Source organism: Syngnathus leptorhynchus, chromosome 11 (assembly GCF_054491065.1).
Source record: "Syngnathus leptorhynchus isolate UIUO chromosome 11, UIUO_Slep, whole genome shotgun sequence".
In the NCBI taxonomy this organism is placed as follows: Eukaryota; Metazoa; Chordata; class Actinopteri; order Syngnathiformes; family Syngnathidae; genus Syngnathus; species Syngnathus leptorhynchus.
Window position 1 is genome coordinate 8,103,725 of NC_141205.1, and position 24,984 is coordinate 8,128,708.

General features: G+C 45.0%; 4 protein-coding genes across 10 annotated transcripts; 1 reads left to right on the top strand and 3 right to left on the bottom strand.

The window, feature by feature from the left end:
- Positions 1–5: 5 nt before the first annotated feature.
- crocc (ciliary rootlet coiled-coil, rootletin) lies at positions 6–12,809 on the bottom strand. Of its 3 annotated transcripts, none has more exons than XM_085924468.1 (38): positions 12,177–12,463; positions 11,019–11,100; positions 10,643–10,766; positions 10,429–10,574; positions 9,804–9,995; positions 9,656–9,739; positions 9,163–9,254; positions 8,927–9,092; positions 8,751–8,857; positions 8,457–8,684; positions 8,287–8,377; positions 7,923–8,009; positions 7,658–7,861; positions 7,316–7,515; positions 7,054–7,236; positions 6,749–6,893; positions 6,539–6,685; positions 6,243–6,473; positions 5,976–6,169; positions 5,787–5,914; positions 5,544–5,713; positions 5,288–5,467; positions 5,070–5,204; positions 4,845–4,988; positions 4,530–4,768; positions 4,307–4,466; positions 4,005–4,172; positions 3,469–3,892; positions 3,245–3,405; positions 3,031–3,151; positions 2,800–2,963; positions 2,363–2,578; positions 1,964–2,188; positions 1,730–1,879; positions 1,451–1,651; positions 1,254–1,385; positions 722–895; positions 6–647 (listed from the first exon to the last, which is right to left on the bottom strand). In XM_085924468.1, exons 2-38 carry the CDS (start codon positions 11,085–11,087, stop codon positions 561–563), a joined length of 6,069 nt encoding a protein of 2,022 aa, XP_085780594.1. In that variant the 5' UTR covers positions 11,088–11,100; positions 12,177–12,463; the 3' UTR covers positions 6–560. The 3 variants fall into 3 exon arrangements, with proteins under 3 accessions (XP_085780594.1, XP_085780593.1, XP_085780595.1); XM_085924467.1 differs by having other exon boundaries at positions 11,019–11,065; positions 12,177–12,234; XM_085924469.1 differs by lacking the exons at positions 11,019–11,100; positions 12,177–12,463 and adding an exon at positions 12,664–12,809.
- A 621-nt stretch (positions 12,810–13,430) lies between these two features.
- necap2 (NECAP endocytosis associated 2) lies at positions 13,431–15,888 on the bottom strand. Of its 2 annotated transcripts, none has more exons than XM_085925173.1 (8): positions 15,688–15,888; positions 15,114–15,214; positions 14,922–15,026; positions 14,739–14,820; positions 14,505–14,613; positions 14,255–14,399; positions 13,997–14,081; positions 13,431–13,876 (listed from the first exon to the last, which is right to left on the bottom strand). In XM_085925173.1, exons 1-8 carry the CDS (start codon positions 15,780–15,782, stop codon positions 13,828–13,830), a joined length of 771 nt encoding a protein of 256 aa, XP_085781299.1. In that variant the 5' UTR covers positions 15,783–15,888; the 3' UTR covers positions 13,431–13,827. The 2 variants fall into 2 exon arrangements, with proteins under 2 accessions (XP_085781299.1, XP_085781300.1); XM_085925174.1 differs by having other exon boundaries at positions 13,997–14,069; positions 15,688–15,887.
- Positions 15,889–16,064: 176 nt separating this feature from the next.
- LOC147049292 (SUZ RNA-binding domain-containing-like) lies at positions 16,065–19,620 on the bottom strand. The gene is made up of 4 exons (XM_085924324.1): positions 19,269–19,620; positions 18,420–18,469; positions 18,081–18,341; positions 16,065–18,001 (listed from the first exon to the last, which is right to left on the bottom strand). Exons 1-4 carry the CDS (start codon positions 19,317–19,319, stop codon positions 17,893–17,895), a joined length of 471 nt encoding a protein of 156 aa, XP_085780450.1. The 5' UTR covers positions 19,320–19,620; the 3' UTR covers positions 16,065–17,892.
- fbxo42 (F-box protein 42) lies at positions 18,810–24,668 on the top strand. Of its 4 annotated transcripts, XM_085924321.1 has the most exons (12): positions 18,810–19,720; positions 20,284–20,520; positions 20,952–21,010; positions 21,414–21,693; positions 21,779–21,895; positions 21,988–22,122; positions 22,188–22,341; positions 22,412–22,522; positions 22,635–22,731; positions 22,810–22,866; positions 22,952–23,068; positions 23,152–24,668. In XM_085924321.1, the coding sequence occupies exons 3-12, from the start codon at positions 21,008–21,010 to the stop codon at positions 24,193–24,195; spliced, it is 2,115 nt and encodes a 704-aa protein (XP_085780447.1). In that variant the 5' UTR covers positions 18,810–19,720; positions 20,284–20,520; positions 20,952–21,007; the 3' UTR covers positions 24,196–24,668. The 4 variants fall into 4 exon arrangements, with proteins under 4 accessions (XP_085780447.1, XP_085780449.1, XP_085780445.1 ...); XM_085924323.1 differs by lacking the exon at positions 20,952–21,010 and having other exon boundaries at positions 18,811–19,720; positions 23,152–24,667; XM_085924319.1 differs by lacking the exon at positions 18,810–19,720 and adding an exon at positions 19,978–20,073 and having other exon boundaries at positions 20,284–21,010.
- The last annotated feature ends 316 nt before the right edge of the window (positions 24,669–24,984 follow it).

Sequence of the window (24,984 nt, forward strand, 5' to 3'; positions counted from 1 at the left end):
TTTTTTGTTTTGTTTTTTGGCTTGTGACTGAGTGTTTATTCAATGTGACATACATACTGTACATGTGCCAGTGTTAATCATCACAGAGTTCCCCAAACTTAATGTTGGCACCCAAAAAGGACCTATTTGTTTTCGTTAGCGAGTTATTCGTCATGAGTAGATTTCCTTTTCATATTTTGACAACATAGGATGTATTTTTTGTCAATTTGTGTCATAAAGAGGAACCATCTATAAGTTTGGGAAAGCCTTGCAGCATTTACACAGTGAGCCAATACTATTGAATTAATTATAATAAAATAAAAAAATGACTTTATAGTCACCCATGACTTTTTATCATTAGTACTAAAATAGTGGTATTGCCGCTCTTCCTTCTATTCATGGGAATGTGAAAGATAAATAGCTTATACTTCATTCAAATGGCAGTTATGCTATCATTCACTTAGCGGCCACTTCATTAGGTACACCGAATGACCAAATGTGCACATGTACCTAATATTGTGACATGTGAGTGCTTCGTTTTTCCCTGATGGTGACCGGACGGGGCCGCTGTTATTGCTCTCTCAGTTGTCCGTCGAAAGAAACGAGGACGGAAGTGAAGGCTGTCGCCGTTTCATCTCCTGTAGTAGTTGCTCCTTCAAAGTCGACACCTGCAGGAGAGTATTGTCACTATATCATCCATTTATGAATTAATTTTTTTCATTTTGACAAAATGATGCTCTACCTGCTCCTCGAGACCTTTAACCCGGTGTCGATGAGTGCGTTCCCTTGATCCCAGAGTCTTCTCCAGGTCCCTGAAACTGGCCCTGAGCCTTTCGGCCTCCTGCTGGGTCTCATCACGCTGCCTGAGCAAACTCTCACACACGCTCTGGGAATGCTCCATGTCAGCCATCTGTGTCTACTCATGACAACACACCCACACACGTTGAGAAAGAGAAGGCAAGACAAAGGCTGGCGTCAAAGGCAGAACATTAAGCCAGTCTATAAAACAAAAACAAAAAAAGGGGATCGGATGACATCATCCTTAATGAAGGCCCGGGAGATTCATTGTGAAGTACAAAAAAAAGAAGAAATGAATTGTGAACCACCTTCAGCATATACCACGCCATCTTTTTTTTTTTTTTTTTAATCAACACATGACATTGAATAAAACAGGAGGTCCGGCATTTACATTTCACACTTGACGTCATTAGCACAAATGTGTGACACTGAAGTTTATTAACATGAACAAATGGTTGATGACATGAAAAATGTACCTGCAGAATGAGGATCTGCTGCTGGGCTTCCTGGAGCTCCTGTTCCGCCGTGTTCAGGGAGCGATCCAAGCGGTTTCTCTCGGCCGAAAGACGCATGGTGCCCTCTTCGCTTTTCAGCTTTTGACGTTCCACCTGAAGCGGGGGATGCGTTTCATTTCGAAGACTTTTCATACGGAAATAGCTACGGGAGACGATACCTTATCGAGCGTATTCCTCAGGGCATTTCTATCCTTCTCCAACCTCACAGCCTGCCTCTCTGCATCCTTTTTTTCCGTTTCCAGCATGGCTACGGCTTTTTGCAGAGCGCGCAGACGTTCCTCCACCGTGGCTCGTTCCATCTGTGCCGCCTGGGCGCCGCGCTGAGCCTCAGCGAGACTAGCCGATCGCTGACGTAAAGACTGCAGCGCAATGACGACATTTGAGAAGTGATATGGATAAAACACGGAGGTCACGATGATGGAATGAATGATCTCCACCTCCTGGGTTTTGATGAACTCGGCCTCCGCTTGCTCTCGTCGTAGTTGGTTCTGGTGCAGCTCACTTTGCAGGCTGTGCATGCGCTCGTTGAGGGAGGTCATGTTCCGCCTGGCTTCGCTTAAGGACGACCGGGATTCATCGATTCGTTCCTGATGTACATTGAATGATCAGATGAGTACATGGACATTTTTTTGTTGTTGTTGTTGTCCTCACTGCTTTTATTTGGGAGCCACCTGAAGGTGCTGTTTCTCCTGCTCTGTCATACTCAAAGCCTTCTGAAGGGAAGTCAGGCGGCTTTGAGCGCTGCCGTGAGCAGCCAGCAATTCCTGAAGACTCTGGTTGAGGGAGGCGTTCTTCTCTCGTAGCAGAGCTTCGTTTTCCTCCGTTTTGAGCAGAGCCTGACTCAGTCGCTCCACTTCCGTCTGAAGCGCCGACACTCGGCCTTCTCCGTCTGCTATCTGTAATTGAGATAAGATAACCATAAAGCTTGAGAGAAGAGCATTATTATTATTATTCAATATTTTGGCTACCTTATTTGTAGAAGTGGGCTAAAATATTAGCAACAAACAACATAAAAAAAAAAAAATCAACAAATAAATGATTTATCGAACCAATAAAGGATTTAACTGCACCTGCTTGAGCAGAGCGTCATGGCGATCATGGGAGGCCTGGCTCTCGGCCTCCCTGTCTCCGAGGCTCAGTCTGAGTCTCTGCAGCTCGCCCTCCAGACTCCGCCTTCCCACTTCCACCCGGGTAGCCCGCGCTTCGGACGCCTCCAGCGCCTCTCGCAGGCGCCTCCGCTCGGCCTCCAGACGCACCTCGGTAGCTCGCTGCTTATCCAGTTGTTCCTGTCGGGAGGACAGAAATGACGAAATAAGGCATTTAATTTCCAGTGAAGCTCCTAAAACATACAAAAAAAAAATATTTTTGTTATTTCCTGGCATCAACAAGAAGACATAAGGAGAGCATAGCATGAAACGACACGTGGTGAAAGCCATCTGCTGTTATTGGATAATCTTCCTCACATATTGTCGTTGAGTGCGGTGTGGTGTTCATCCGGTGTGTGTACCTGTGTGTGCTTCTTCTCCGCCTCGCTGGCCTGCAGCCCACGCTCCAGCTCCTTCACCCGGTCGGCGAGCGTCCTCCTCTCTCTGTCGCCTCTCCTCACCGTCTCCTCCTGCTGATGGAGCTGAAGCTGGACGTGGGTCAGACGCTCGTCCACGCCTCGCTTACCTACGCACACACCGAGTCAACATTTGTTTATGAAATGAAAAGGTAGTCGTGATAAGCAGACGCACACCTTCTTGGGAGTCTTGCAAGTTTTTTTGGAGATGAGCGAGCCGACTCTGAGCCAAATCTCGATCGGCCCTCAACTCGTCCGCCTCTCGCTGAATGGCGCCCAACTGACACAGAGCGTCATCCTTTAAAACAAGATGTGCATTTTTTACAATGTGAGCACTGGCAAATTGTTCCATCCATCCATCGGAACCTTTTTTTTTTTTTTTCCCCTTTACCCGCTCTCGGTGTGCTTCACGAAGTTCCAAGAGGAATTCCTTCAGTCCACTTCGTAGACTGTCAGGGTCCAACTCCTGGGGGAGTGGAAGAGGAGTGGCACCCCTTTCAGGAGAACCAGCCCCGGAGCCCAGAGTATTGTCAGGGGTGCTTGTCTTAAATTCTGTAAAAATTCATTACGACATTTAAATGATGCAGGAACATCTGATCTAATGCACATTGATACCTTTAGGGGGCGATAGAGAGGAGCGCAGTGGTGAGATGCTGTGATGGCGTGACATGGGGCTAGGTGAAGCAGAACTGCTCCCGGGGCTCCTCCCTCTGACTCCTCTTCCTCCGGCACCGATGCCCAGCGTTCTGGTCAGCGCCGACTGGAGGCCGTTCAGACGAAACTCCAGGTCCCTCCTGGAGGCCTCGGCACGCGTTAGCTCCCCCTCCGTGGCGGCCAGTCGACCCTGGGCTTCACTCAGCTGCAGGCTGTACGTGCCGGCCGAGTCTTGGGCCGATTGCGCGCGCAATGTCAGGTTCTTGGCTTCGTCCTGAAGCTTCTTCTCGCAACCTCGGGCCTCCTGAAGCTGAGCCGTCAATTCTCTTTCGGAAAGCCGCCAGCCGGACTCGGACTCGGCCAGCCGCTTTTGAAACAGGGTGAGCTGAAAGGGACACGTGAAGATGTTTTTCTCCTGGTGTTCTGGATGACGCTAAGGATGTTGACTCGATAGTCGAAACTAGTGTTTGCACAAAAAAGAATTTCCATATCCTCACCTCTCTCCTCAGGGAGTCTTGAACAACTTCGGCTTCAGTCAACTTGTGCTTGAGGGTAAAAACGTCTTTCGCTCTGTCTTCCTCACGATGCTCCTCCAAGGACAAGCGAGTCTGAAGCTCGGCCACTTCCCTGTCTTTCTGATCTTTCTCTCCATCCAGAATTTTCAGCTGGAAAAACATCTTATTATTCAATTTCTTTGTCTTTAACTTCCTGTCAATAATTTATTTGGATATTTTTTGGGGGGAGGGATTCACATCATGAAAAGTTAGACAAAATCCAAATTCCAAAAAAGCCATCTCACTTGTCTGCGCAGCTCCTGCAGCTCCCGTCGCGCCTCCAGTCGTGACTTCTCAACTTCCCTGAGACAGCTGCGAAGCTCTGTCACCTCCTTCTGAGAGGAGGAGAAATTCTCCTGCAGCACCAGCAGTCTTTGTTCTTTCTCCTCACACTGTCGCTTCACACTGACCAACAAAAATTCATACTGACACAAATATCCAAAAGGGAACCTTCTTTTCTGTGCTCACCTAATTCTTTCCGTTTCTGCCCCCCGTAACGTTTCCCGAAGTTGGGAGTTGGACTGGCTGAGGGTTTCTTTTTCCTTGGAGACGTCGCTCAGGTTGCGACGTAGTTCCGTGCCTTCCCTTCTGTAGTTTTCCGCTTCGTCCAGAGCTTGGTTGAGACGCCGCTCGGCTTCCAGCGTCTCTCGTCTGAGCTCGTCCCGACTCTCCTGGCTGACGGCCAGAGAAGCTTTGCATTTGTCGAGCTGAGGAGAGAAGGAAAGAAACTGAACAGTCGGATGCAGAATTTTTCCGCAGTGACTTGTGAAAGACTTTGTCTACCTCTTTGACAGCACCATCGGCACGCGACTGAAAGTCGTGAAGAGTCTCTCGCAGACTTTGAAGATCCCTTTCATGGAGAGCCGACGCATCCTCCAGCTGAGACCGAAGCTCCTGCAACTCACTTGTTAGAGCGCTGATTCTGACCTGCGATAAATACACAGATTTTTGTAAGTATTTAAATAAATTTAAAAAAATCACAAAAATGCGTTTTTTTTTTTTTTTAACCTGTTCTTGCTCTTTACAAAGAGCCGCTTCTCGGGTTTTGCGCTCGGCCTCGAGAGTTAAAGCTGACAACTCGGCTTGTAGACTGGATACTCTTTCACATAGCGCCGCTTTCTCAGCTTCCTTCAGCGACAGGGCCTGGAAAGATGAAGATAAAACGGTGTTTTCCCTTTTTCCAAAATAATCACAGTCACCATTACGTGTCCGAGTGTGAAGCTAACCTGCTGTTTCTCCGTTTCCGCCTGCAGCAGACTCTGGTCACGATCATGCAAGAGACTTCTCAGATCATTTTGCAGGTCTTCCTTCTCTCTCTGTGATTTTCGAAGTTCTTCCTCCACCTCTTGCCTCAGCTTCCTTAAAGCGCCGTCATGGGCCACCGTCAGGCTGTTCCGAATGGCTTCCTATGGATGTCAAAAACGATGATGATGATGATCTTCTGATTTGCTACATTATTTATCAACATGTAAATGAACTCACCTTTTCAGCTACAAGTTTCTCCACCTCCTCCTGATGTTCGCAGGTGGCTTTGCGCAATGCTTGCTGAGCTTCCAGATGTGCTGCGTTCAATGTCTGAGTCAGAACTTGTTTGTCGCGCTCAGCTTGGGCCAGGACGTTCTCTGCCTCCGAACGAGCACGCCGCAGCTCAGCTGGAAATGATGTAAAAAATAAATAAATAATAGAAAAATAAATAAAATAATGAGAAAAAAAAAAAAAGCTCACCTGTTGCCGTGTCAGCGCGCGTTCGAAGGTTCTGGTTGTCTGTTTCCAGCTGCTCCTTGCGAGACTCCATCTGAGCAAGTTGATGCTGCACTTCAAACAAGTTGCTCTCCAGAGACTCCCGCTCCGACCTACGCAAGTTTCAAGGTTACAATAAACACGCGATGGTGTGAAAATCTTCCCAGCACGCACCTGTAAGAGGACAGTTCTTCCGACAGCGCGCTGTTTTCTCTCTCGGAAGCCGTCAGCTGGACGAGAAGAGATGCTTTGTCTCGGGCTAGTTCCACTCGACTGCGCCCGGCTTCTTCCAAAGCCGCTTCGTTCCGTTGACCTTCTCCTCTGGCGAGGCTTAATTCAGAACCTAAGGAGGTCACCTCATTGCAGAGCTGACAGGAAGTAGGGAGCCAAACTGATGATGTCATCTTGATTATTTATCAATTTGAAGGACAGGATCTATACCTGCGTGACTTTCTCCTGGAGCTTAAGTCTCTCAGTCCTGAGGCTCTGGAGCTCCGCCTCCATTCCCACACGGGTCATCTCAGTATCCTGCAGGGACTGGCGCAGAGTGATGCGGGAGGAGTCCAGCTCCATCCGGTCCTGCTCCAACCGGACCAGCTCATCTCTGATGGTTAGCTTCTCCTGCTCGGCTTCACGTTTCTGAGTCTGCAGCAGGGCCTTCTCGCCCTCCAGCTAGTCACATAGATCTTCATGAATATTCCATGAAGGGATATCCTAGTAAATAAATTGTGGTCTACCTGAAGTATGTAGGTATTGAGATCGGTTTTATCTTGAGACAGGGCCTCATTCATGCTGGCCATTTTGGCCAAAGAGTCCCTGAGTGCTGCATCCTCAGACTGAAGCTTATTGATCAACAGAGAAAATTCTGCATTGCTGCTCTCAGCCTGAAAGAGACCAAAGAAGAATTAAAAAACAGGATCACCATCACGGCCCACTCACGTTCATACCCGAGCGAGTGCTTCAGAAAGCTGGGCTCGTTCCCTCTCCAGCAACTGCTTGGTAACTTCCGCCTGCTGGTGAGTCTCCCTCACTGCAGAAAGCTCGCCACGCTGGGCAGACGCTCGGCTTTCGCTCTGGTCCCATTGCTTCTGACTGACAGACACATTCAAAAAAATAAAGAAAAGACCATTTACAACTTATAAGAAGCTCGATGAGCTATCGAGGATGGAATCAAACGCTCCTGAATGACTTCCTGTATGTGTAACTTTGCAGATTAGCGCGACACTGTCTCATTTTCAAGTGGCCTACTTACATCCTCTGAACCTCAGCTTTGGCCCGGTCCCTCTCCAAGAAGGCAACCTCTTTTTCCTCCCTCTGGTGGTCTTTCTCCCGCTGCGTGGATGTCACAAGCAGCTGTAGTTTCTCACAATCCATCTGCAGAGTCTGATTGTTGCTCTGAGCTGCCTTCATGCTTTTCTCCAAGATCATTTTCTCACTGGAGCAGTGATGATACATTTGATTTAGGATTCTGATTTAACACAGGCTTGGAATAAGTTGATAAGAAATGCGTGAACCTGGCTAGCGTGTCTCTCTCCTGCCTGAGGCGATCCTTTTCTCGCTGGGTGTTGTCTTTGTCTCGCTGAGCAGCGTCTCGCTCTCTTTGAAGCGTTTGATGTCGTCGATCAGCTTCTCGTCGAGCTGAATCGGACTCGGCGAGCTGCTTTCGTAATTGCTGTATGGAGGACTGGGCAGACAGCAAACGCCCTCGGGCATCCTGATGACGAAAATGTCCTTTCCTTTTACAAAACGTTCATTCAGAGAGAAATTCATTGACCGATATGCGAGTGCAAATACGCAATCTTTTGAATCCCATAAATGTCTGCAAGTGTACCTAATGTTGCGACTATGTATGTCACCTGCAGCTGGAGCGTCTTGTGCGTGATGGCGGAGCGTAGCGCCGACAGGGTCGCCTCCGAGGGAGGAGAGAGCGTTGTCAGCCTTGACGGGGAAGAAGACCTACGAAAAGTAGCTGCAGGGGAGGAGCTGTGGATAAAGGCTAGCAGAGGGGCCACAGAGTTGTCCTGATCTGCTTCTGATGACTCTGCGTCTGTCAACACCGTCTAGAGAAAGAAAAAAAAAAATCAATCGTATGATGAAGATTCATACGTGTAGCGGATTCACCTGAGCGATGTCACGCAGTGTGTCCAATAAGGTCTCAGTGTGAGCTCTCATCAGCTGCATGTCACTCCCGTCATTGCTGCTCTGCTCCTGGAGGCAAAATCATCGAGAAGGTATAATCACAATCTAAAGACTTCATACATATTTTGTGATATTAAAAATTATATATATAAATATATACTTTTTTTTCTTCTGTATGGATTTTGTTAAAAAAAAAAATCATTTATTCATAAAACAAATAAAATATTATTATATATATTTTTTTTAAATGCATTTTTCCTGACACAAACCCAACCCTAAATAGATTCCTGGCACTGGTAAATCTTTTTAGATGTCTACAGAAATACTGTACCGATTGTCCACTCACTTCAAGTCTCCTGGACAGAAGGACGAGCTCTCTCTCTTTCTCCTCAATTTTGCCCTTAAGTCTTTCCCCCTCGCGCACGGAGTCCGACAATCTATTAATTGGGATATGAAAGAACAAAATTGATCATTTAAATCCACAACTTTTGATAGCAGTGGAAAGCAGCCTCTGACCTAAAGTTGACCTCGCTTCTCTCTGCGTCCGTCCTGGCTTGAAGGTTCATCATCTCAGACACTCGTTCCCTCAGTTGCAGCTCCACTTGGACCTTGAGAGCCTTCTCGCGTTCTAGTGCCAGCATGGCTCCTCCCTCTCTGGCGTTCAATGTGGCAGACAAACCCGTGCAGGACACCTGAGCGGAGCGCGACGCCTGAGCTAACTCATTGCGCATGTCCGACAAGTCTCTGTGGGGTGGAGAGACGGACAGAGGTGGAGATGGTGCAAAGGCATCGTATTGACATCACTCATACCTTTCAGTGGCACTCTTCAGGTCACAGATGTGCCTTCGGAACCCGACGACTTGGCGCCACACTGTCAGCAGGCGGCTGTGCTCGCTGCTAAAGTAACTGTGGAAAGACTGAGAGGAGAAGAAAAATGTGGCTTATTGCAAAAAAGCAAACGTGCTTGGTAAGCATCCTTGCGGCACCTCTTCCTCTCTCCTCCAGTCGGATTCCTTTTGTTCCAGTTCCTCTCGGGCTTTGGTCCAATCAGCGGTGAGCCTGCGGATGTCCTGGCTGAGTGCCTCATTGGCCAAACTGGCCTGCTCCAGCTGCTCCCTTAGCATGGCATTCACCGCAGATAGACTGCTGCTCCTGAAAATAGAACAAGCAAAATATATTGAGACAGGGTTGATAAGAAATCGAGTCTTCCGTAGACACCAACCGCTGTTGTTCTTCTTCCAGACGAATTAAGGCATCCTCCAGGTTGCTGCTTGATTCGTCTGGACAGCGACCATTTGATGTCGCACTGGTATCCTAATTGGGAAAACATGATTTTATTTTCACTGTGGTTTACATGACTGAATTGCGTGGGAATTAAGGCCAGAAAAATGAGCCTGTTTTAATGCACTGTATGTTTCTTAATATTTAATACAGAGTAGCAAATTTAGTGTCTCACAATAAATGAGTCCCTGTTAAAAAATGAAGATGCTTTGAATTTAGGTGGTTGCATTCTATTAGTTCACCACTAGCAACAAATTGACACACGGTCCCTTTAATGTAAGTTTAAAGGAAAGCACCTAAAGAACATTTGTGCAAGATCTGTCTGAATATTTTGTTGCAATTATTAAAAATATGACATTTTTCAACATGAAGCCCATAGCAATAACAACACTAAATATTGTATATTATATAATAGAAATGTAAAAGCTGCTTACACTCAGCCTGGGTTTTTCAAACTCTGCCGACTTCTGCTGCAGCATCTGTTCCAGATCTCCACACCTCTTTTTATATTGAAGCACCTTAAGTCACAATACATACGTCAGCAGCGGTTTTCAGAACGATATCACATACAAAGATACAAACCTTAGCCTGTAACTTCTGTACGAGCTGCGCTTGCCTCTGCTGGCCTTCCTGATACGCAGTGAGTTTTCTCTTGTAGGCCACCTGCTCTTCATCCAGCCGCCTGCGCAGGTCCACGTTCTGCTGAGCCAGACTGCGAGACTCCGGGGAATCGCGGTCGCCGTCAATCGAATCGAAACCTAGCGTCTGCTCCAGCTGGAAGAAATAAGAAATACACTCATTTGTACTTTATTATGTTTTAAAGTCACAGTTGCAATCAAAATGATCATGATATTTAATCTCATTTAAATGTTATGTGTGTTCAAACGTTAAGGCCTGTGCATGCAGCGTTTGTCGGAATGCTCCCTCTGGTGATGTTTAACTCAAAATTGGCTTCTGTGCCCCTCCCAACAAGAGACCACCATCAAAATGACTCAAAGCCCCTGTTTATAGTCACCCCTGGCAACAAACGCCATAGCAACAGTGCACTTCAGTTCATTCCAAGCACCATTACCTGGGAGACCACTAAATCTCAGACAAAGAAAGAGCAAAAAAAAAAAAAAAAACACTGAACAATGTGCTGCAGAGAATGTTATTTTCACATACGGCACTTTTGGAGTCACGCATAGATATCTGTCGGGTTTCTTACCCTTTCGCTGATGGCACTGTACTTGATGGCTAGCTCGTCACGGTCGGCTCTGCTGTGTGCCAGGAGGTCCTCCAGCTTGGCCAGTTCTCCCTGAAGGACCTGGTTCTCCTCCTGAAGGGACATGACTGAGGACATGGCCCCTGTAGCTAGAACGACCAGAACAAGTACATTAAAAAAAAAAAAAAACGTTTTCATTTTAACGGAGAGCACTCACAGTTCTCGTTGAGGTTCTTTGTGACAATCTCACGAACTCTTGCCGGTAGACATGTAGGGGGGGCATCCGGCGAGGGTCCGCGGACAGTCAGCTTCTCCTCGGATAAAACGCTCTCCTCCAGCCTCTGATGAGCAACAATTTGCACATGAAATTGTGAGCTGGAGATCTGACACACAGCCAACATTATGCGATGTAGCTCATGGCAACGCAAAGGCAACACAGAAAAGTGATGATGACAGTGGAATGCCGATTTAGGCTGCAATGAAACGACAAACACAATCAGGTACACATCTGAAGCCATGTTTGCCACGTGCGTGCGTGCGTGCGTGTGTGCGTGTGTGCGTGTGTGTGTGTGTGAGGTTCAAGTGGCGCTCACCTGTATCACCGACTCCAATTTGTTGGCGTCGCTGTCCGTGTTTTCTGCTGCACTCGTAGGAGCAGACATGTTTAACCACCCTCTCCGAAACAATTAATTCCGATAGATTGAAGAAAAAAATATCGATTTGAATCAACCGAGCCGAGAGTGTCAGAAGCAGACGCGTAGTGTGCGTCCTGCTTGCCTCCTTCACGCAGATTGAGGGCAGCAGGATTAGCAGGTTTAAAGACACAGCCCTCTACTTCCACCCCCCCCACACACACATTTCCCCTCGACTGCCACGCACGGACAAGCCCACTACAAAGGGTTCAACTAGAATGGAAATAACTTTGGGTCACACTTACCAGACAATCTTTTAGTAGAAAAATATTTTATTTCAAATACAGAATGTATTTTTTATTTTATTTTGGTATGTAAGCTATTTTCCTAGTACAAATATTTCTCTGTTCTGATATGTTGACTTTTTTGGTGAGGTGATCATTTAGTATTCTTTTAGTGTTCATTTGCATAAAGAGGAAGTAAAAATATTTCTTTACAATAATATATTTGTACACATATATGTGCCAGTATTGTTATTGTGACACTTTAATTTCCTTCAAGGAATGAATGAAGTATCTATACTATACTTGCATCAACAACTTTCGAACAGTTCTCTGTAAATGGAACTTGAATGTAACGTTAAGAGCGAGGATCTCTGCATCACATTGTTAGGATTGTCATAGTGACCAACAAAAGATCATTGTGTCAATACAAGACAACCCCCCTACCCAGACCCCCGCTTGGCCTTAACACTTACATGCGTTGGACTTTTCCTGATTGTGAGCATGCCTCTTTATTTAAATTGACTTCACTATCACAACTACATGCACCCTGAATTCTAAGGTTGAAAATACCACCCTCAATCTGAGCCAAGAATCCAAAAGTTCCCAACTAAGTATATGAAGAAGCATACTCCCACACTGGATTTGCAAAAGTTCCAAAACCCATCCCTGTGGGACACTGTCAAGCATCTGTGGACCCCATTGTAAAAAAAAAAAAAGATTTTGAACTGTTAACCTTAAATATGCCGTAATTTTAATATATCTAACCAGTGATTGGTTGTGTCTTCTGACAGTTTGAGTAAAAATGTGCGTGGGAAATTATAGACATTATGGGTACCTAATAGAGTGTCTCGGCCGTCAGTGACGTCAATCATGACCAGCCTAATCGCTTTTACTTCTTCAGGCGTCCCCAACAGTGTTTCCTCTTGTTTGCATATGTTTAACGTCCTACCTGTTGATATTCCGTAGCATATATTTTAAATGAACCAAATTTGCACTTGAGGTTTTAAGTTCCCGTTCATCATCACATTGCATTGGGGCGTGCACTTCCCATATGAAACATGGCACAAAAGGGAACAACATTTTGGGATTGCATCTAATCGGTAACAACTAAAATGTAGTTAACGCGTCCATTGAGTGAAAAAGATGCAGCGTGAGCTGAGTTGTAATGATCAAACCATGTGGTAATCACCTAACTTCAGTTGAATTGATTTAGTGTGGCTGCTAACGATGGACTGAAACAAAAAAAGCTCGTGGAAGCGCGCTCTCGCCTTGCTCGATAATGCGCATGTGCGGGCAGGTCGCTAGACATCATCTTTGCTCACCTATTGATGCAATTTAAACGTCGTCCTTCAGAATTTCTTGGGAGTGGACCGCAGCAAATCACATCCAGCCATGGAACGTAACATCCGCGGTAGAATTGCAACCCTCGTCTGCTTCCGAATTGACCTCCACGCATCTTTTTCCGGGGTGGGACTTCCACAGAACACGCAAGATTCTGCATGCAAAGTAAAAGGAAAAAGCTAGAGGTGAAAAAACAGTATTGTTGTAACTAACAGGGGTGGAAAAAAAGTCTGAATTTACCAATTATTCGCTTTATTAAAAATGCACATTGAGCCGTCACATTAACAACTTTCAAAAATGAAAGTTATCCCTCGTTATCCGTATTTTCAATGAGAAAATCAATACATCTGTAAAACTAAAACATTTTATTATAGAGAGAAAAACAGAACATGAAATATACTTTTTATTTACAAAGAGGTTTACATTTTATACACTCTTTTTTTCCCAAAGAGGCACTTCATCAAATACTCGGTGCAGCTATGAATAAGATTGAGGACATTTCATTTTTGGTAAAAGGCACATTAAAAGAACAAACAGACAAACTTGGGGTAAACAAAGACAAACCTGAAAACAAGAAATGGTCATTATGTTTAAAACCTCTAGATTGACATTGATGCCATGCAAAACTATTCATCAAAATTGCATATTGACCACGAATGAGCTCAGTATTGCAGCTTCAACTAAGACTATCCTTGTAAAAAAAAAAAAAAAATTCTAAAAGTAAACAGTTTTACTCAGTTGGTCTGCAAAAAAAAAAAAAAAAAAAAAAGTGTGACAGGCCAAGGATGGCTGCGGCAAAAATACATCTAATTTGATTCTGCACAGATTGTCAAGGAATTCCATGAGAGAGTCCTAATAAAACAAAAAAATGAGGTGGTGATTGATTTAAGGGGAAAACGGAAGGAAGAACTTTTGTGGTCACACGACAACAAAAAACACAGAGAAGGATCCTCCATGAAAAAGCATGATTGTAAATACATAATATACAATGACCTTGTTTCCTCTAGGGCAGGTTGGTATGTGTGGGTGGGTGCTGTGAGTTAATCAAACCACTTTGCCCCATTTCCCACTTCATCTTTTTTTTTTCTCTCAATCATCCCTTCCATGGAATGTATGCAACCGGAGTGTGTGCACATCTGTCCCACTCAGCTGAACTGCACCCAGCCTGATTTTGCAGCATCTTCTTTATTGGAGCTGTGGAAAGGGATGCACAGGAGTGACAGTGAAGAAACATGAACAAAATGGGAATGAATCTGATATTAAATTTAAAGCATAATTACACAAGTCATTTCATTTCATTGCAATAAAACTTACTTGGAGCCAGCAGATGTGAAATCCCCCCACAAGTCAGCGCTGGGTTGGGTTTCAGAGACAGGGGACCCAAAGTCTAGAAGAGGAACTAAAATAAGGACAGCTCAAATATAAGTGTTCAAAATGAAGTAAGCGTCTGCTTAGACATGCATGGTCACATCTACTTTTAGTATGCATGTACTATATGAATGAATAACGATTTTCTTTTTCAGTGACCCGACTCCTGCATAGATTTTAACGCGGGAAGAGAAATGTAATCACCAGTGTTTTGTTGTTGAGGTATGACGGTGTGCTGGCTACCAGGAGGTGGGAGGACGCCTCCTGCTTTGGCTCCAGGTGGAGGTGGGAGCAGACCACCAGCCGCGGGGCGCGGCTTAGCACCAGATGGCTCCTTCTTCTTTATGTTCTGTCGCAAGACAAATACCATATTACCATTGTCCTTATTCTGCAACCCATGGCTAAAACGGTTGTCCATCCAATTGACTGTAACGTTGGAGAAACATATTCTTACCCCGATGCTGATTTTGATAGTCTGACCCTCCTTGAAGCTGAGGTCAAGCTTTGGTGCGTCACTCTGGGTTGCTTCCATTTTGGCCAGCTCGCCTTCTTGCTTGACCCACCTTTAGAAATAAGAGCATGTGTCTGTATAACTAAAGATGATTATTTGAAAGCATATCCCTAATTATATCATTGATTGTTTTCTATGACTTCAGTATAGGGATATTTGATTTTGGATACAACTTACTTAAAATGGTCTTGCAATGCAACGTTGAAGTCGAAGGAGTCTCCCCGATCAGCAAAGCCCAGACCGATAAAAGCATGACGACCTACAATGAAAGCATCCATTGATTTGAAAGCTTCTGTGTCGCAAAGAACATCATATGTGACTTGTTGCATTATGGCAAAGCAAACTATTTAAGCGTCTTACCGTTTCCATCCTCTATCCGGATAACAAAGTACCTGCTGGAGTCTGTGACAGCTTCGACAACACTGCCAGGATACTGATCAACTGGAGCTTGGGCAAAAAGCTCTCCTAAAAACACAAAACAGGATACAATTGTACCTCAAACTTGTTTGACAACTAAGAATGTCAAACTAGTGAGGTGTTTTTTTTTTCAACCTGTGTTTTTGTCCTCTAACTTGATGTAAGCCAGCTTTCCTTTTGCTGTGATTTTCATTCTCCCACTCCACGCGGGTTCATCCAGCTTCCAATCGGCAGCACTATAAGAAAAATGGAAATTTTAACACAAGTGGTTGAAGTTTCGTTCAGCAAGAGGAAGTGAAATCGAAGATTCAGAACAGAACCGTTAATCCTCAACTTTGGTGGCAGCTGGATAGAACTAATCCTATAAACGTAAAGGCACCTGTTGATTGTTATTGTAGTGCTTTTGAACCACTAGACGGATAATCAATAGCTTACCGCTCCTAGTGATAACAATGATAAAAGTTTGCACAAAACTGATGACGACCAGTGAAATAAATTAGTGCTGTAAAATACATATTAATACAACCAAGATGTAGGTTTGGGAATTAGGTTAATTGGCTTTCAGTTTGATTTGAAAGGCGAAGACGTGACTAAAAAGAAAATATAAACGTGTCTTCGCGAAGTGGGTGTCCGATAATGGAAACATTAGCATTTTCACCTAGCGACTTGACAGTTCCGGGATATCCTGTGACTCGAATATTTATCTTACCGATATCCCCGGTTGGACGCCCGTGGCGGAATCCGGTAGACGTGGACCTCGGGCTTCACACAAAGCATCGATTCATAACTGTTGTCTTCAGCCATTTCGTCCAGTGTCACTTGGTAAAAGTCCAACTTCCGACTTTCACTGCACAGTGCACAACTGCACACTTTAGCCGCTCTTGCTTGAAAAGTACGAGACTGAGAAAGAAGCTTGGCGTGCTTCCGACAGCGCCCCCACTGTACAGGAGAGTTAATGATGCGGGTTGTAAACAAAGCCTGTCAAGTTTGAGAATCGAAGTGATGCCCACATAACATGATCACAAACTTCCACAAGAGGAATCAACCGAATCACATAAAACACAAGACATTATATTTTATGGTAGGTTTATTAAAGGGATTTTTTTTCCATTAGAATTTTCAGAATTCCAAATATGACATCAATTAAGCCTCACACTATATGGATGTTGTGACAGAACTGAGCTTCGATGTTTCTGACAGTTGCGGAGAGTGTGAGCACTACTTTAAAATGTAAATTTTATGAATCCGCTTCCCCTTTGTAGAGGTGATGAAATCGTATTTTTAAGGAATTTATCAGGGGTATCCGTGTTTGTGCCTTATTTAAAGCATTTCCAGGCAAGCAAGAGTCCCAAATAAATGGCATTGCATCACACTATTCAGCGCTTTGAAAATATATATGCTACCCTGAGTTTCGTGATAGCAATAGAGTTTTAGTAGCATATGCTGTGACCTTTCTCGGGTTTAATGTGACTGCTGCCTGTCATTTAGAAACCTAGTGAGAGCAATGCATACAGAAAGAGGCCATTCCATTCACAGGCAGAACAGAGAAAACCAGATGAAATATCAAAATAGACACAAACCCTAGCACATAACGGATTTCTCCTACTTGACATGTGAAAAGATTTTCTCTCAACCTAAATGAATTCTAAGCGAGGTAATAATCAGACTGCAATATTTCTAATGTCCATCAAGGGAGACTGAGAAAATGTAGAGACAAATTTGACATTTTGACTTGACAAATTGTTTTAACATTTCAGCATGAAGTTGTTTTCGGATTTGTGTGATATTTATTTCATGAATGAATCGTTCTCTCATTTGTGTAAAATAGAAGAGTAGATTTTTTTTCTTTACAATGGTTTAGAATACAAAACATATTTAATTTCATTTCTTTTAAAAGTAAATTATGGAGTACTTCAGACAAGTTCTGTGGGTTTTTTTCCTATTTTCTTAAAACTTACGCGACATTCATAAGTGCAATAAGCACTAGATGAATAAGCAAGTTTGTCAGTGAGGATTTAAGGCATAAATGGGTCCAAACATTTAAAATAACAATGCTTTGCATGGCAAGTTGGACTGTTTGAAGTCTCTACAATTTCATGTGGCAGTTCTTGTGTTGAATTCAACTCTTCTATAATCTATTGAATTTCTTGACAAAAAAAACCCTGCGAAACAAAAACTGGATGCAATTCAAAGAAAACGAGACCACTTCAACACTGACAGTGACTGAAAATAAAACAAAGAAAAACATTTTGTTATTGCTTGAATAATATAACCTTTGAATATTTTATCTGGCTGACCATTGGGCAGTCACCACTACACTATTGCGCGTGGACAGCTCCTTTGCACCCCTTGTGTGTTAAAACACAAACAGCAAAGTGCGTGACTTCAGGGGAACACCAGGTTGACTTTTTATCTAGTGCCTCATATCGTACTAATTTAACACAAATACTTAACCGCCTGAACCCGTCTTATCGGAAGGCATGACCTGCTCAACTTCCCATGAAAGGGCCAGCTCATTCGTTTCCAGGGGTTGTTCCGAGACTTACTGAATTCACCCAGAAGTGCCCGACCTGGCCGGCCATCCCGGCCCTCGCCTGCGAACGAGTTAAGTGTCAAAGGGCACCTCATGGTATAGCAAAGTATCACAGTGTTTAGGGATGTTAGGCAAAAGCCTCCTTCTGGCGTAGAACAGACGAGGATGTGGCTAGTCTCTGCCAACTCCTTCTATTGCTCCACGTAGGGAAAAGACAAAGGCAGATGATGGCAAAGACCATGCCAGTTAAGTTGGGTAGAGAGAGGGTGGACCAGCGCATTGTTTATCTTCAAATGTTCACACACCGCTCTGCTCTTGATACCGCACACCCTTTCACTGCTCTTGGGAACACGTTTGACCTTAATAGCAGGAAGATCTGGTTTATCTGCCGAGTCGGAAGCCTGAGGTACCGTCAGGCCCGGTAGGCTGGCGGATCGCGTGATTGTTGGGACGAATTGGTTCTGGTGGCTGTGTAGCCATACGTACTGGCCTGGAGAAATGAAGAAAGACAAATTACTCATTTAGAGCAGAATCAATGTCTTTTTTTTTTTGTTGCTGAGAAGTCATACCTATCTTGGCCTGGATTGTCTTGAGGTGTATCATCAGATGAAGCACTACCCAGAATCCTCCGACGAGCCTCCGCGTACTCCGCTTCCCTCTGTGCCAAAGACTTCATCTGCTGGGAAGGTCGAGATGATGATGCAGGATTTCCCGCTGTACCGTTATTTGACGGGCGCTTTAAAATTCTAATTTGTGGTGGCGGTGCTGCTGGAAGAGATTCGTCCTGGATTACAATTGCAGTTCTCACAGGTGAACTTGAAGTGGCCTTCCTGCACAGATAAGGATTCCCCAGAACAATATTATTATTTTGTAACCATTTCAAATACTTTTCATGAATTATTACTTACTTTGCCTGCTGGTTTATTTTCAACTTTGCCTCAAGTCTTCTCTCTATTTCCTGAAAACATAGAGTACATGCTTTTTTTTTTACACAAGTACTCTAAGATATATTTTCAGACATCATGGCAGAAATGTAAACAAATGACTCAAAATAAGTTAAGTTGTAATAAGTTGTACACATACAATTAAAATACAAAGTTTGAAACCAATTAATTAATTTAAAATAAAGAGTTTTGTCATATATGAACTAGTGTGCAATGCAACATTTTTGACAATTATTTTCATATGAGTGGAGATGACTCCTGAGGCAAGGGGGTACACAACGTTAACAGGAGGCATCCATCTTGGATTTCCGACTTAACGGAACCACGGAAGTGACGTCATTCTTAGTTTCCGTGGTAAATGAAACCGAGACCCATGACAAAAATGATCAATTTCTTCCAACACTACGAACACGTATGGCCGTTTACAATCCAAACCGTAAATAGTAACGAAGGCTCTTAAGACTGAAGTTGTCGTGACTAATTAATAGCTACACGATTATGACGTTCCATTGCAGTGTGCTCTGGCCCTTATTTGTGCAAAGAGCGGTTCTAAACTATTTATTTACGCACAAAGCAAATTAAACTGAAAAACATACACCGAGGAAAATAACAAATGTGCTGGAAATTGACATTTCCTTTTGACCAATGTAGTCGCTCGACATCGAGGCCTGTTGGGGAGTAATAGGCTAGTTATTTATAATGCACAAAATTTGATCAATATCAAATAAAGTACCCGGACGCTGCCGATCGCTGGAACGTAGTAGATCGGCACAAAGATTTTAGAGTAAAGGTTGCCCTATCTGCGTTTCTTACCCCGCTGTCTGCCGCTTCTTCCCAGCTCTCGGCAACCTCTTCATCCTCCATTTTAATAGCCCACAAACGCCCAGCTTAGGCTCCTCAACCCCAGCTAACTGCGATTTCCCATCCGCGCAGTATGTGACTCCGGGGCGGGTAAAGTTGAGTAATAACGTCAGCTCGTTTCGCCCCAAGATTCGGCCAAATTTTTGACGATGTTATGAAAGAAACGGATTTCACAGGACTGCCAACCTTTTCATTAGCCCAGCTATCGACCTACCCTTCCTGGTTACAGTGGTGCCTCAGCTCATACTTATGTTTGGCGTCACATCCACTCGGCATTGGTGTTCTTCCAAGCACCTCTCACACTTAAATCTTCAAAAATGTGATTGCTAAGACATTGCACAGATTTATCGCATTTATTTGTTACACATAAAGCAGAGAGTGTACGCAACTTTGCGAACACAATGGTGAGTGTGTGTATTTTTTTTTTTTATTAAAGGTTAGTTTCATTCAGATTCTTGATTTTAAATGACTTGCAGTCAAATACAGCATCATGCAAGAGGTTAACAGACACGAATTTGTAAGGGTGACTCCAGTTTGTTTATTTTATCAACAGGCACTGGTGAAAATACTACTCAAATTTTTTTAATTTTTTTTTTACATGATGATCAAATAACCAACGGCTTTGAACGCAGCATCCCAGAAATAGCAATTGCACCCTACGGCGTACTCCGATCGCATAGTCCAGTCTTTTTATAAACCTGGACCGAAATTACTGTAACCCAATGAGACTAGTGTGCAGCAGAGGAAAATTATTTGGGTAAAAGTTCCTGCCGAAGTATTTAAGGTCTTTTGGGCATAACTAATCCATACGAATGATGTAATCTTAGTTTATAAATAGCTTTTCGTTTAAAATACTGGGTCAATTTTCTATTCTGTACATCCAGAAAGCAAGCAGACTTTCCAATGGCAAACGTTTTTAATTTTTGTGTGGTACCGTACTGTACTCCCTTTCCCTTGTCTGCCTCAGACCGCCCAGGCGGAGGACCCACCCAGCCAGCCAATGGGGCAGTCCAGAGGCTGCTGCTGCTGCTGCTGCTGCCGCTGCTGCCGGAGTGTCGCTGTACGCTCGGTGTACTTCGGAGGACGCCGTTGGTAGATGGAAGATGGCTACCGCTTGGAGGCTGCTGAGGACACGCCGGAGCTGATACCCGGGAACGAGGCGACCTTTTAAACACAGTCACGGAAGAGCACGTCTTAAACGGCGGTACTGTTGACGCTCTCGCAGCAAAAAAGGCCTGAAAGTGACAGCGTCATTGACAAAAAAACCCGACTATGTGTCCGCCGGACCAGCTAATTAGCCCACAGATTCTGTTGAAGCTAACGTTAGCGCCGCAGATTAACAGCAGTACACAAGGAAGTCAGCACCCGTTTACTCGTATCACCGAGACTGTTGAGTAGTTGGAACATTGTACCATGAAGTGGTTTGAAGGTTTATATCAATTTGTTGGTTGTGCATTGAATGAAAACGCTGTGGTACCCTTCGCTATCCAAACAGTCCTAGGCGTTAGCCAAGCAGCTAGTGTTAAGTTAGCCAGCTGTAGTGAGGGTTGTTAGCATTAACACTTCGAGAGACGACCGTTAAAACAACGAGTTATGAAAGACACTCTTCAAAATACTGCTTTTGAACGTCCCCAGCAGTCATCAAACACCCCCAAAAAAGAGGAGAACCACAACATTTCCGTTATGTTGTGATGGTAAAGTAGTTGTCTTGTTGCTAACGAGATAGTGGGATGGATGTGTGTTTAGGGGACCGCCCGTCACAAACAACAAAACAATTGAAACTTGCAAAGTTTTAAGTCACCGTGTTGTTTTGAATTGGAATGCACTTTAATACTGTACCACTACAAAGTAAAAATAGTATACCTGATTTTATTTCCAGTGCTAACCTCAGAATTAGAACTGCAAGTGTTGCAGATCTGCTGTCATGTTTATAAATAATTGAAATGATCACTATTAATATTAAAGCTGGACGTCCGCAGTTAAAATGCAGCTTGTTTGTTTCATTACAAATCCATTGTGGTGTGTAGAGCCGGAAAGATGACAATTGTCCTTTATTGAACATCACACACATGTATCACCATCATCTCGTCCCAACAGACCATAATGTCCCAAACGACCAACCATGATGACAGATGCTTTGTTGCCATGGACACAGAGGACGACGGCGCCGACCCCGCTGGAATAATAGAGGGCCTCGAATCAAAGATGGGGTCCTATCGGGAAGAAGGGAACATAGATTCTTGTGCCAAAGCTGGAAGGAGAACCATGATGGAGTTGCCAGAGGAAGTCCTTGAATACATCCTGTCCTTCCTGTCGCCTTACCAGGAGCACAAAACAGCTGCACTTGTATGCAAGCAGTGGTATCGCCTCATTAAAGGTAAGTGATTTTTATTTTAATAACACAGCCGACGAGGAACACTGGTTAAATATTAAAGGGGCTGCTTTTGCAAATATTTTTTTAGGTGTCGCTTATCAGTGTTATCATGGTTTCATGAGAGCTGTCCAGGAGGGAAACATTCAGTGGGAAAGTCGAACATACCCGTATCCAGGAACGCCAATCACTCAGCGCTTTTCACACAGTCAGGACACTTACTTTTAAGTATACATTGTAAAATGTTGAAATTCTTTCGTGCACTTTCGGATTCAAGTTCTCTTTAAATGTTCTCGGCAGGTGCGTGTTACTATGACTCCAACCAGTCCATGTATGTGTTTGGGGGCTGCACCCAGAGTAGCTGCAATGCTGCCTTTAATGATTTATGGAGACTGGACCTGAACAGCAAGGAGTGGATTCGCCCGCTAGCTTCAGGTAAGACAGTGGAAAGAATAGAAAAGTGGATCCATGTGATGTTTTCAATGTTCTTCTCTCTCCAGGCTCATATCCATCTCCAAAAGCTGGAGCAACTCTGGTAATGCATAAAGATCTATTAGTGCTGTTTGGAGGCTGGACTAGACCAAGTCCTTACCCATTGCACCAACCTGAGAGATTTTTCGATGAAATCCACACCTACTCCCCTTCAAAGAATTGGTGAGTGGGAAGAAATGGACTGTTTTGAAACATTCTGCATTGATTTACATGTGCATTCCTTCTGTGTCAGGTGGAACTGCATTGTTACAACACAAGGACCGCCGCCCATGGCCGGCCACTCTTCATCTGTTATCGGAAATGTCATGGTGGTGTTTGGAGGCTCATTGGGAGCACGGCAAATGTATGATTCTCATCCTGGGTTTATTTATGCATTGTACTAAACAAAGCGTACAATTTACATATTTTTACGCCGCCTCATTGTATGGCTGTTAACTTGTGTGTGTGTTCAACAGGAGTAATGAGGTATGGGTTTTGGACCTGGAACAATGGTCCTGGTCCAAACCACCCATAGCTGGTCCCTGCCCACACCCACGAGGTGGCCAGTCACAGGTCTAAAAAAGCAGAACCAAATGATTGTTTTTTAATTATTGTTGGCAATGCATCTCTGATTTGATGATTTCCTGACAGATTGTGATTGATGATCACACGCTGCTTATCTTGGGAGGTTGTGGAGGCCCCAATGCTGTAAGTGTATTTGAGTCGCCAGTTTGCCACTTGTGTCAGCAGCCTTGCCCATGCAGTTACCTGAGTGTTTGACTGTGTGTTAAAGCTCCTCAAGGATGCCTGGCTGCTTCATATAGAAGCCCCCGCGTGGAGGTGGCAGCAGCTGCAGGTGGAGAACGAGGACCACGGTGCCCCGGAGCTTTGGTGCCACCCCGCTTGCAGAGTAATTCTCTCGAACGAATGGCGATTGATTGAAATCCTAAATGAACAATGTCCCTGATGCGTGTCGTTCAACTCTCCCTCAAGGTGGGCCAGTGTGTGGTGGTCTTCTCACAGGCTCCTTCGGGCCGGGCACCACTCAGCCCAAGTCTTAACTCTCGGCCCTCCCCCATAAGTGCCATACCCTCCCCCCTGGGCCCGGAACCGCCTTCTTTGCGCTCTCAGTCCCCCGTGCGGAGCGGGGCGGCCGGCGTCGTTCTGGGCGCTGTCGAAGAGGCTCCGTGCGTTAACGGCCGATGGGGAACGCTGAGGCCCCGACCCTCAGTCCGAGGAAGTGCCAGAGACGGCAGCCCATCCTCTTCCCAGCAGCCGTCTCCTTCGCAATGTCCCGACAGCCCGCCTCTGGCTCCCCATCCGCCGTTATTGAATGGCTCCTCCCCGTCGCCGCGGACCAGTCCTGCTCAGGCTGCATCTCCGCCCCTTCGTACCCATCCGCCTGCTTCTACAGACTTCAGCTGGGAGGCCGCACACCATCCCGAAGTGCCCAGCACTAACGGCCTGCACACCCCCCCAACGGGTTCTCCGCGTACTCCACCGGGAGCCGTGTCCCCTTCTGCCTTACGACGAGGCCTGGAGGCAGTGGAAAACACATCTTCCTTATCTTTACCGTCTTCGTTATCGTCGCCTTCCTATCAAACGCAGGGAGCTTCTCCCGTAGCAATCGGCGGAGCGGGTCCCCCAGGTACTCCCCCGTCGTCCTCCTCCAGCCCCCCGCAGGCTGCCGGAGCAGACGGACACCCTATCCCGCCGATTGCCCGGCGCCTGGGCCATCATCCTCCCCAGAGTCTAAACGTAGGTAAACCTCTGTATCAGTCGGTCTGCATCAATTGCAAGCCCATGCAGATGTACGTGTTGGATGTGTCGCGCGCCAAAAGCGCCGGCACCGTGGCTTGGAGAGTTTATGGAAACGGGACCCCCGCTGCAGTTACGGGGCCACCGGAGACCAGCCTGCACACTGTGGTGCAGGGCAGGGGGGAGCTTATTATTTTCGGAGGCCTCATGGACAAGAAACAGAATGTGAAGTATTACCCTAAGACAAACGCCTTGTACTTTGTCCGTGCAAAGAGGTAATAATGGAGCTTGACGCCAGGGTTGGGATTGTAGGGGTTGAGCCCATGACCCACACAAGGGAACTGACACGCAAGGCCTTTTTCTGTAGGAAGGATTACTGAGGAATCTAGATGTTCCACTTCACAATTTACTTCCTCCTGGCTTCTGCAAAACGAATTATCTTAGCCACACTGAATAAAAATCGTGACTGCCAAGACATTAGCTCCCGTTAGGCTGATCAACCGGACCATAACATTTCCGCTTCTGTCGTCTTCTGACCTCTTAATGAAGGATGTTATTGACAGAAACATGACGACTACCTTGCTTTTGGTATCACTCTTTAAGCCTGCAATGTTTACATTGAAAATTGTATGTGTGAATGTGTGTGTGTATGTGTATGCGCGTGTTAATGCACGGTGGTGGTTAAAAGTTGTGAGAGATGTGGCACTGTACTATAAACATAGTAAAACAGTAAAGGCCTCGATGACTTTTTGTTCTGTCAATGTTTGCTGTGCTTGATTTACAGAATCAGAACTGGCGATCAATCATTTTAAGCTGATACTATTGTATCCTTATCAAAGTACGCCCTCTAGCGGCTACAGAAAATAGCAACACTATTAGTAAGTGTTTTTATGGTATTTCACATTTGTGGATTTTGTTCAGTACAGTTTGACTCTAAGAAACTGCCCATATTTTCTATTTATAAAATTCATCACAATACAAAATTGCGACCCTTGATGATCCTCACTTGTTTACACAATCTTGACCTTGAGTCAGCACCAATTGTGCTGCCCGTATTCACCCGAGATC

Bases quoted from the DNA above. Each gene is read 5' to 3' on its own strand.
- crocc (XM_085924467.1), bottom strand. From the start codon at position 12,213: ATGATTGACGTCACTGACGGCCGAGACACTCTATTAG. The intron at 7,862-7,922 runs GTGAATCCGCTA...TTCTTTCTCTAG, and splicing joins CACTGCGTGACATCGCTCAG to ACGGTGTTGACAGACGCAGA. The intron at 2,964-3,030 runs GTGTGCGTCTGC...GTGTGTGCGTAG, and splicing joins CTTGCAAGACTCCCAAGAAG to GTAAGCGAGGCGTGGACGAG.
- fbxo42 (XM_085924321.1), top strand. The intron at 21,694-21,778 runs GTAAGTGATTTT...ATATTTTTTTAG, and splicing joins GTGGTATCGCCTCATTAAAG to GTGTCGCTTATCAGTGTTAT. The intron at 23,069-23,151 runs GTAATTCTCTCG...CTCTCCCTCAAG, and splicing joins GGTGCCACCCCGCTTGCAGA to GTGGGCCAGTGTGTGGTGGT.
- necap2 (XM_085925173.1), bottom strand. From the start codon at position 15,782: ATGGCTGAAGACAACAGTTATGAATCGATGCTTTGTGTGAAGCCCGAG. The intron at 15,215-15,687 runs GTAAGATAAATA...TTTTTCTTATAG, and splicing joins GCGTCCAACCGGGGATATCG to TGCTGCCGATTGGAAGCTGG. The intron at 15,027-15,113 runs GTTGAAAAAAAA...TTGTGTTTTTAG, and splicing joins GTTAGAGGACAAAAACACAG to GAGAGCTTTTTGCCCAAGCT.
- LOC147049292 (XM_085924324.1), bottom strand. From the start codon at position 19,319: ATGGAGGATGAAGAGGTTGCCGAGAGCTGGGAAGAAGCGGCAGACAGC. The intron at 18,342-18,419 runs GTAAGTAATAAT...TTATCTGTGCAG, and splicing joins AAAATAAACCAGCAGGCAAA to GAAGGCCACTTCAAGTTCAC. The intron at 18,002-18,080 runs GTATGACTTCTC...TCATTTCTCCAG, and splicing joins GACAATCCAGGCCAAGATAG to GCCAGTACGTATGGCTACAC.